At 40.9% G+C, this 11,199-nt stretch overlaps 1 protein-coding gene across 3 annotated transcripts; it reads left to right on the forward strand.

Annotated features, from left to right (window-relative positions):
- Nucleotides 1-3,435: 3,435 nt before the first annotated feature.
- On the forward strand, nucleotides 3,436-9,022 carry LOC104433825 (protein FAR1-RELATED SEQUENCE 4). Of its 3 annotated transcripts, none has more exons than XM_010046700.3 (5): nucleotides 3,436-3,590; nucleotides 4,830-5,117; nucleotides 5,899-8,100; nucleotides 8,275-8,328; nucleotides 8,747-9,022. In XM_010046700.3, the coding sequence occupies exons 3-5, from the start codon at nucleotides 6,094-6,096 to the stop codon at nucleotides 8,891-8,893; spliced, it is 2,208 nt and encodes a 735-aa protein (XP_010045002.2). In that variant the 5' UTR covers nucleotides 3,436-3,590; nucleotides 4,830-5,117; nucleotides 5,899-6,093; the 3' UTR covers nucleotides 8,894-9,022. The 3 variants fall into 3 exon arrangements, with proteins under 3 accessions (XP_010045002.2, XP_010045003.2, XP_010045001.2); XM_010046701.3 differs by having other exon boundaries at nucleotides 4,890-5,117; XM_010046699.3 differs by lacking the exon at nucleotides 4,830-5,117.
- Nucleotides 9,023-11,199: the final 2,177 nt, after the last annotated feature.

Here is an 11,199-nt window from a genome sequence, read left to right on the forward strand (position 1 = left end):
TGGGGTGACAATGAAGGGCCTAGGCGAGGGTTGGCAACCCTCACTAGAAGTGGGAGAGGGTGACGACCCTTTCCCAAATTTGGGTGAGGGCCTCTAGACCTCGCCCTAGGTTAGTGGGCATTGGGTGAGGGCCGGCAATGCTCACATAAATCTAGGAGAGGATCACCACTCTCTTTTGCTTTTGGCGAGGTTTGTTGGTGACCTTGTTGGCTTTCATTGCTGCACCACCAGCAATGGGGTGACGACCACCCTCCCACCTTTTTTTTTTTTTTTTTTTAATTTATTTATTTTGAAAGAGTTTTTTTTTAATGAAAAAGAACAATAGGAAAAGAAAAAAAAAATAGAATTTTGAAAGACGAAACTGCCATTCATAGTCGGTGGATTCAAGCATTCTTTGAGATTGATATGGGCATTTCAGGCTCTTATTTGAGAAAATAAGAGTATTTTGAGCTTTTATTTGGAATTTTCCCAAGTTTTTAAGGCGTTTCAACATTAAATACTAATCGAATCCGCAATACTCTCGAGCATCAAAAAATGTCACAGAAAGAAAAGGACAAAAAGGAAAGGAAAGGAAGGAACACCCAAAACAGGCCCCATATTCACCCGACCCGAGTAGGCAAGAGAAGCATTATTTTGGGATGTCTTAGGGCATCTAATCTAATTAAACAGAGGCGCACGAGCAATCGTGCTTTCAATTCAATCATCTTTTGCGGCGCATCCCATCAAAAGCGGACTGCCTATCCTACGCGGGGGAATCGGATGCCAAAACCGGGCACCGGAAAGGAGAATATGCAAAAGATGGCAACCTCTCTCTCTCTCTCAATCATCCAAAAAATTTTGGGGTGGCTCAACTCAATTAAAGTGACCTAGGGCTGCTAATGCAAAAGCATTTGAAGCCTCCAAGTTCCCCTTTTTCTCTCCCCTGTGGAGAAAGTGGAAAACAAAAGGTTGTTGGGTCTTGATGTGGAAGTGCTGGTCGAACCCTTTCTAGAACTTCAAGTGAAGATTTTAACTTTTCCCAATCTGACCAGGCTTTGACACTATATGTATTTAAGAAGAGGATATAATGGATATTTATTGTGATCGAGACGGGTGAAAGAAATAGATTAGCAAATTGGTTGGCACACGACAGAGTATAGGATCGAAAGCAACTAGCATAGTAAATGGTTGTTATTAGCAGTGGAATAAGAAGGCAAGGCACATGACTGACTGATTCGTCCAATGGGCCATGCTTCCAGCCTTCGATTTGGTTGGCACCGATTTGATGACTAATATATGAAAACATATTATGTACAATCAAAGTTTAAGTTGGTCACGATAAATCGATATAAATTTTAGTTTATAGATTTGCTGATGAGTCATGCAAATATATGGATAAAATCAAGCGAGTAGCTCAAGGTGGTGGTGGCGGCATTGATTGTTTGGCAATGTGTTTAACCTAACTCCTCTCTTCCCATCTCAAACTTCCAAACCACTTGGGATTATATTATAGAGAGACAAACAGGCAACATCATCTGGTCAATGCGGTCTCTAGACCCAAGAAGGGGTAGAGGTAGGCAAACCAACACCTGCTCAAAAGATCAATCTATACCTTGTGTCATTGTCCATTTGATCCAATCGATTTTAAAGTGTGGACAATTTGAGCACTCAAGGGTGATGAGTGATCAATATGTCTTTAGTGACGAGTGTGAAAGTTAAATTGTGGGACAGCATGCTGACATTCTTTATGAAGCATCTATAGTTTGTACACGGCATGCAGTTGTTTACCTAAACGAGGGGCACATATTTAGATTATACATCACTGAATATCAATTTAAAAAGTACTGAGATTTTCTTAAGATCGGGAAAGCGTGCCATTGGTGGCACAAGGCCTGATCTATTGTCATATCATGTGCCGTGAATGAGAACGAATGTTATATGTTTGTACATCAACGTTCCCAAATAAGGAAGCATACCAGCTGTAATATCTAAAAATACGATACCACGTACAGGTGCGATGTCTTGTAATGCAGAAAAGCCCCTCCATGCATGAGACTTTCAGAAATCCGACAAGCAATCGTCTCATCTGGTCAAAATGCAGTCAATGCGAGCCTGCCTTCACTGCGACGGACGACGGCTTCGATTCAAAATCTACTGATGCTCTACACTTGATAGAGATGTACTTTAGGGGTCGCTCTGAGACTTGTACGAACTTTGAAAGACTGCACGGATCTTGTTGTAAAACTCATGTCGACATACAAATCAATGTCGTCAAGAGGGTTAATAATTTTTGTTGGCTAGTTATAATCATATTTGTAATCCGTGCATGCCTAATACACGTCAGTTTTGATTTCACGTACTAAATAATTGAATTACGATGAGAATATGTTAATTCGTGTCGACATATAAAGTTGGACTGTCGTGTTGTGTCGTATCCGAATTTTCTTTATGTAATTCGCGTTCTATTTCGTGCTCCCCACGTTGGTTTCTAAGTGCTTTCACTTACTGACGCTCGCGAAACGAAGTCCTCAAATTCACCATGCAAAAACACAAGAACCCAAAAAGCCCAAATGACATAGACCAAGTTGTCCGATCCTGGGCCTCGTGAAAGCTCGAAGGCTTTAAACCCATGCATTTTATAGAAAAGGGCCTTTCTCATTTGCCGTCCGATGCGACTACCGTTGCCCAAATCATATTTGCAACGATGGACTCCTTGTCATTGTGCTAGTCATTTACACAACTGGTACCGAATTGAGAATTTGGAGGGGGTCGGAACCCATCCGCTTGGAATATTAGGTGTAAGGCGCTATTAACGGAACTCCGTCCGCCCACTGGGCAAGTTTGGTTTCCACCCATCACGGACTAAACCAATGTTTCCTTGGGTCGAAGATAGATCGGGAAATTGATTCCATGACCTTCGGCTTGCAAATAAAGTGTTTTGACCCCTTAATCAATCGTCCGATTGTTGCATCGCTCATGCTAAAGAAAATGTTAATTTTCACCGAGTGATATCAATACACATTTTGTCAAAGTCATGTTACCCTTATACATAAGGTATAATTATTAGAGATATGACAAGTAATTTCGAGATGGAGATAATTTATTGCGGTATAAAATAAGTTGGATAAATTTTGTGATAAGTATTGTATATGTTTAATCACATTGATAAGACGTTAAATATTTGGCTCTTTACGCTTAGTCCCTCGATCACCATATGAGTGCGTTTGGGAACTGCTTTGGAAAGGGTTTTGGGGCTAAAGATCTTTAGGCCAAAATATGTCGTGTCACTTGGCTTTTCGCCAAATCTCCTCTTAAACAAATCAACAAGCTAAAATTACCAAAGCGCCACTCAATCGGGTGCCCCGTACGACCCATTCGGAGCCCCGATTCTTCCCCTCCGCAGCCAGGAAGACCCCAAAAATAATATTCGGATATCCGAGCCCGACTCCACCTGCATCACCATCACCATCATCATCATCATCATCATCTCGCGTCACTTGAGGAAGAACCAGGAAAAATCTCTTCTTTCAAGAATCTCTCGCCTTCCCTCGCGTCTCTCCCTGTTTCGTTTCCGGGGGAAATCGCTCGTTCCCAGCTCAAGGAAGAGATCGGTGAGTTCTCGAGAACGCTGAATACCTCGTGCTCGTCTGCTCGTTCGAGCTCGCTCGTTTTCCCCGCAGTTCTGGTACGGTCCTCGCTAGTGCTGCGGAGGAAGAGCGATTTGCTTTCGGCTGGTTTCGGGGGATGTCGAAAGTCTTTTGCGTTCTTGAATTGGGTGCATTCGCGGTAGAATTTTCGTTCTGCGACTCTGATGTTCGTGCTGTGTTGTATAGCGAGCTCGTCGTTGTGAGGAGCGTGAGTTCTCGATGACTAGCCTGCGCGGTTTGATTGGGCTCGTTGGTAATGTTGTTAGGGAGTGCAAGTTCTGGACAGGCTACTTTGAAAGTGGTGATTGCGCTTGTTGGTGTGTGCTCAGGATATAGATTTTTGCTTGAGAGGAAAATTCGCTACGTTGTGAGCGAAACCTAGGTGGATCGAGCATCTGCACGATGTTAGTATCGAGTGAATGAACTTGTAATCCTTCCATCTACGGACGTCAACCAGATGAATCTTGTACATTTCTTTATCTTGCAATCCTAGGGTTGGTCAAATGTAAAAATGAGGGATACAAAGTTTTTCGCCTGATCGGTAAAAGTTTGGCGACACAAGAACTAGTACCTGGTTCATTCAGGATTCGAGCTTAAAACGGCTTGCTTTTGTTAGCAAGGAACCAGAGGCCCAATAAAACAGCACATTATATCATTAACGATACCACATTCCTCTTGTCGCTATATGTGCATGCAATAGGCAATGACAATGGCTGTGTCAGCTCAATGACTTAAGATGTTAATTTTGAACATTCTGAGGTTAAGATGTTCTTCTCCATTTGGGAAATGTCCATATTTTCTGGGTATTAGGTCGAACCCTTATCACTGCATGTTAACAGCTCCACCTGACGTGGACAGGACAAATCTGCTGTTGTTTTAGTGTTAGAAGTTTAACGCGATAGATGAATGTTGGAAGGGTCTTGGCAACGAGAGCCCCTGGCTCTCTTTTTGACCAAACCCATGGCACTTGTTAACCGTACTTAATATGAAATATTTTCATTTTTAATGTACTGATTATGCATAGCACAAGAAAATTAGTACTTGGGAAATGCAAATATTCTTTTATTTGGATATTTAAGAAAATCCATTTTGGAATTGGGATCTTACTGCTAGACACACAGAACGGTGATAGCATATCTTCCGCTCATCATTCAACTATTTCAATGCACGAGCATTTATTTACAACTTTAGTTGTTAATGTAGGAGGTGAGGCTTGAAGTACCTGGAGTTATTGTTTGACTCAATGAAAGCTTCCCATTGTAGTGAGAACCTTTTGTAACTAGAAGACTCCATAAGGAGGAAGCTAAGGAGTCTCTTCAAAATGCTGCAAAGCAAATCGAAAGAAAACTGGTGAAGTTGCTCTGCAATCAGAGCAGATATCTGATGAGCTGAGTCCTTTGAAGTCTTACCCTATGATAAGGATAAAAGAAAAAGCCTGATCTCTTCTCATAGTTGTACTCAAAAATGTGAGTTTGTGGGCATTGAGTGAATGTAAGGCTACCTCCCTCTGGTATCGTCTACGAATGCCAACTTAATACTCTGTGGACCATGATTGATCCCAAATCTTTAGTTTCTTAATTGACTGAGATATCCTAATGAATTACTAGGAAGAAGGTTGTGGTTCTTTTGTCTACAGCTTAAAAGCATTATGTATTTTCTTGTTATTGCATTCATATAAACTGGTTATTAATTTTCAAACCCTATTGTTGATTAGAAGATTGATTTGGTTTGCCAGTTGTTTAACATGTGTTAGGTTTATTCTCCTAACTTAATGCCTAATGATTGAAGCTGGATATCTTGATGATCGAGCATGTGCAACATTTTTATTGTCAAATACTAGTCTTGAAGCACACAGCTACATGCATGCAAGTGAGAGGGAAGAGAGAATTTGTTTGTTTCTGTGTGAATGGAGAGAAAGGGTGTTGGGTTTTGCATGAACGGATAGAGAAAAGTGCAGCTTGCGGATAATGGGAGAGTGGGAAGGATTGTCATTTATTTATTTTTGATAGCTATCGATGAATATGCTCTACTAAACGAACTACTTACTTTCTCAAAGGTAGTTGATATGTTTGATGTATAAAATCCATCTGAGGATTCTTTTTGGGTCAACAATAGATTTTCTTAGACAAGAAGAAATAAAGTCAGCATGCTATGCAACCATAGATAGCTTGTAGCAGTCATTTCCTCATTTTGACAATTGTACATCGTGCTTTGTGCATAATCTCAATTGTGTTGAAGGAAGAATTGTTTATTCATTTTTTTGCGTGGCCAGAGTGTTAGATGGAAAAAGCTCCAAAGTGGACAAATACAAGTGTTGAGAAAGAGCATTGCACAACAAATTCTCTCTCTTGGAAGATCCAACAGTTTCTGGAGATTGTCTGAGAAGTTAGAGACTGAATGTGATCATTGAGTAGAGTATGGTAGATTTGAATGTGTGAAGAGGATTTATAGTATAGGGGATGTGGAAATGGAACCTGATAAGGTCACAGCCAATGCAATTGCAGAACCTCGTGATGACATGGAATTCGAGTCACATGAAGATGCATATGCATTCTATAAAGAGTATGCACGAGCAGCAGGTTTTGGTACTGCCAAATTGAGTAGTCGCCGGTCTAGAGCATCAAAAGAATTTATTGATGCCAAGTTTTCATGCATACGGTATGGGAATAAGCAGCAGTCAGATGATGCCATTAACCCAAGACCTTCTCCTAAAATAGGTTGTAAGGCAAGCATGCATGTGAAGAGAAGGCAGGATGGCAAATGGTTTGTTTATAGTTTTGTGAAGGAGCATAATCATGAGCTTTTGCCTGCCCAAGTGCATTTTTTCCGGAGCCATAGAGATGCTGATCTAGTGAAGAATGATGTCCGCCTGCGAAAGCGGAAAAATCTATCTTCAATGTCCAAAATGTTCAGTTCATACCAAAATTTGGATAACTTAGATAACTACTTGAGAAACCCACACGATAAAGGGAGGAGCTTGGTTTTAGAGGCTGGTGATGCTCAACTGCTGCTTGAATTTTTTATGCATATGCAGGAACAGAACCCAAAATTTTTCTATGCAATTGATCTGAACGAAGAGCATAGACTGAGAAATGTTTTTTGGGTTGATGCCAAAGGCATAGAAGATTATTCCAAGTTCGGGGACGTGGTTTCTTTTGATACTACCTATTTTGCGAATAAGTATAAAATGCCCCTGGTACTTTTTACTGGAGTGAACCATCATGGTCAACCCACGTTGTTTGGTTCTGCATTGATTGCGGATGATACTGTTTATACATTTGCTTGGTTGATGCAAACATGGTTAGTGGCAATGGGAGAACAGGCGCCACAAGTGATACTTACTGATCAAAACAATGCCATAAAATTGGCTACTGCAGCTATCTTTCCGCATACTCGTCACTTTTTTTGTTTGTGGCATATATTAGACAGAATTCCTAGAGAGCTTGAGTACTTAGGTGTTTGGCAAGACACAATTGTGGCAAAATTTAACAAATGTATTTTTGGATCATGGAGTGAAGCAGAATTTGATAAGAGATGGTGGAAGTTACTTGACAGGTTTAACCTTAGGGAGGTTGAATGGGTCCAACTGTTGTATCAGGACCGCATGCAATGGGCTCCTACTTTCATGAGAGATATATCTTTTGCTGGATTGTCTGCATTTTCGCGTGCTGAAAGTCTGAACTCCTGGTTTGACAAATATGTGAATGGGGAAACTTCATTACGAGAATTCATTGAAAAATACAAGGTTATTCTTGAAGATAGGTATGAGGAGGAAGCAAAAGCAGATTTTGACGCATGGCATGAGGCACCTGAGTTGAAGTCTCCTTCACCTTTTGAGAAGCAAATGTCATTAGTTTATACTCATGAAATCTTTAGAAAATTTCAGATCGAGGTCTTGGGAGCGGCTGCTTGTCATCTGAAGAAAGAAAGTGAAGATGAGAGAGCGACAATATACGCTGTTAAAGAATTTGAAGATGATCGGAATTACGTTGTGGAATGGAATGAGTCGAAATCAAGTATATATTGTTCATGCCATTCATTTGAATACAAAGGGTACCTGTGCAGGCATGCTATGATTGTTCTCCAAATGTCTGGTGTTTTTAGCATTCCGTCAAGATATATTCTGCAGCGCTGGACTAATGCTGCTCTAAGCAGGCATCCCATTGGTGAAAAATCTGAGGATATGCAGTCCAAAGTGCGTCGTTACAACGATTTGTGTCGACGAGCTATAATATTGGGTGAAGAAGGGTCTCTTTCTCAAGAGAGTTATGATATTGCATTATGTGCCATCATGGCAGCTCTTAAGCAATGCTCAAGTGTAAATACTCCAGCCGAGAATGAAGCACGTCCTAATAACTCAACAGTCCATGCAACCTGCAACGCTGAAGAAGAGAACCAATGCAATACATCCAAAGAGCAGGTACCTGATCCTAAAGTCAGCAACAGAAGTAAGAATACAAGCAGAAAAGGAAAGGTTAGTGATTCAATTTCTGTACAATTATTTAGAAGTCATTTGTGCGATGAGCATGTGTACAGCATTCATTCAATAAAATGTGCCCATGCTTATTCGTATGTCTAACTGCAAATCACATCGCCATTGGATTCTTCAACCATTTGTGATTTCAGAAATGGCTTTCTGATGTAACAGGTAACGGAGCCTGATCTTCTTGGAGCAATGGCGCAAGACGGTCTTCATCAAATGGTTAGTTGCTCTTCCTTTTAGGCTATCACTAACTATTGTGGGCTTTCCCTTGTTAAGTTACTTTGAACAGGAATGTAGCTCGAGTCTAGTGTGCTCACATTGTGAGATTTCTGCTGGCAGTTTAATTCCTTTTACAAAGACATGTGACCTTTAATATTGAAAAACCTCTCGACTGTGATCAATGTTAAGATGCTATGCTGATACTAGGTCAGATAATGGGCCAATCAAGTTGATAGGCTGGTATTTTAGGGCTGCAGTGCTGTGCAATCGTGTTGTCCTTGGTTGCTAGATATTGCTAGGAGTGCATTTGTTTGATAAGGCTGATGTCAAGCGGTAGCCTGCTAGGATAACCAGGAGGTATGCACCTCCTATCAATCTATACATGCATGATTAATTTTTTTTCTTATCTGGGTTGCAGGAAGTTCCCCAGGTGAGAACCACGCACCTACACGGCATGGTGCCGATGCAACTGCATAATTTGGTGCCAACAATGTTTCATAATGTTCCACCTACTCCGTTCCAAAACGTAGCTTCAATGCAGTTGCACGACAATCATTTGCCTTGACAGCTTAATGTTTTACTGTGCTCTGTAAATTTTTGGAAATATAGGAAAGGGCCCTTTTTCTTTTTTCCTTTGCCTCCTTGTAATCTGTTCAGATGAGTTAAATAATTGATTCTTTGTTGCCTTCATTTATTTGTGTTTCTTTCTTTCTCAGTCTTCTGCTTCTGCATTTCACCTGTGTTACGGGGATAGCTCAGGTGCATAGCGGTGGGTTAGGTGGAGGTCGTAAATTTGTAATTAACTGTCAGATGTACTCCAAATGAGATGAAACTAATCAGCATAAGGTGTTAAGCTTCTCTACTTAACAGAACATCTATTATAATCCGGCACTCGAATAGTTTATATGAAATCATCAGCATACCATTTTCCTGTAATCGCAGTAAGAGAGATCACATGACACCTTAAAATCTTCCATTGATTATGCCCACGATTTTGTTAGACGGGTTAACATGGTTCGGCGTCCGACCTCATCATACCTTAAACAAGAACGAGGCATAGGTTACTTTGTTTTGGCCACATGATGACTGGTCACGTTAGATGCCATGTTTTGCGGACAGCCACGTGAACTCCCTCAACATTTTCTGCTGAAATTGTTGAAGTCCAGAGTTTCGGTTGTTGACTCAACCAGTAAGCACCTGAACTAGACGGAGCTGCAAAACCCTTCAATCTAGAGAGAGAGAGAGAGAGAGAGAGAGAGAGAGAGAGAGAGAGAGAGATCAAATGATATTTGTGCAGGGGAAATTGGCGGCATCGCACCGCAGAAATTGGAGCTAACTCGTTACTTAGAATAGAGGACTATTGAGGGATGGAGTGTGCGCATGGATGTTTTGACGGGAACAAAAATGCCTACTTAGCTAGTAATAAATCATTGTTAAGAAGAAGAATGTTGCTGATTGCTGAGCTGAATGGGTAGCGGCTTAGCTAATCTTCCAATAAGTAAATATACAATCATACACAACAAATTGGTCACGATCTTCATGACCGACCGAGTGAAAGACGTGTGAGAGTTAATACAGCCGCTTCCATGGTCCAGCTTTCGCCATCGGCATTTTAGTTCCTCTGCTTCAGTGAGTAAAAGCTGTCACTTGATCCAGTGATCTAGCCACTCGGTATTGGAAAGGGGACTTGGCCGTGCTACTCCGTTCTTGAGTGTCGGTCTTGCCTTCACTCACTCAAGGGAAGAAGGATGTTCATATCCTTGTTACATTCTAGTTCACGATCTATGATTAATCCTATTTGTCCCGGTTAAGTTCTTCATGGATAATTGCCGTTACATCCTGTCACACAGAACATGAATGGCGAATTCAACAAAATGCTCTACGCAAAAAAAAAAAAAAAAAAATTCAACAAAATGCAATATCTCCTCCTGGGAATTGTAAACATTGTCATTATTCGGTGTTTTCTCAGGACCAGGCAATCGAAATTCCTGCTACCCGGCATCCTCAGTGGAAAGCAGAGAAATGCTGCTAAAAGTCCAATTCATACAGGTTCCATTTATTATCGGTGGATGCCAGAAAATGAAAGTTAATGCTGGTAAAGAAGAAAATCCCGATTCCCAAGCGACAGCGAGATTACTGCAACTATTGTTTTTATATATCCAGAGCGACGGAGGAACCATTAATTATCTCTGGCACCAGCTGGGTCAATCAGATTTCTATGCGAAATCCGAGGAAAAACGAAACCTTGTCAGCTTGCTCGCACCCGGCGGGTCTTTCCTGTTTCTTTAACAATTTTCATGGAGGGGTTTCGGGAGAAAGATGAGGAAATCATTCCAAGAAAACAACCGCGCCTCAGATCATGGCAAATAGATGGGTTCCAAATTCAGCATGTCCCATTTTTCTCTGCAACTTGTTGGATTTTTTTCTCATTACCTGACAAAAGAGAAGATGGGAGTGTCCTTGAAGGAAATGCAATCCATAAATCTCTCTCTTTCTCTCTCTCTCTCTAGGGGTCCATCTTTAGCTTGCCAAACAGTGTCGAGCGTAGAAACAAAGTACCAGTTTCGAATATCTCATTGAAATCAGCTCCCTTTGCACCGACACTTTTGCATATGGGCAGGGACAATTATTACACCGGCAATGGAAAAATGATATGGTAAAGACTCTGTATTCTCTTGGAAGTGATTGGCTTCCGGTTCTCACCGATTCCACATTTGAACCAAGGATTAGACCGATTCTCAAAATTATGAATTAAGGACTGGATTGATCTAATAGAACCAATCACTTTTATTTTTTTCACTATTTGAAGAAATATTTAAAAAATAATAATATATGTAATTGGTCCAATCTAATTGGACTGTCCAAATATTA

The sequence above is a fragment of the Eucalyptus grandis genome, chromosome 2 (assembly GCF_016545825.1).
Source record: "Eucalyptus grandis isolate ANBG69807.140 chromosome 2, ASM1654582v1, whole genome shotgun sequence".
NCBI classification, from domain to species: domain Eukaryota; kingdom Viridiplantae; phylum Streptophyta; class Magnoliopsida; order Myrtales; family Myrtaceae; genus Eucalyptus; species Eucalyptus grandis.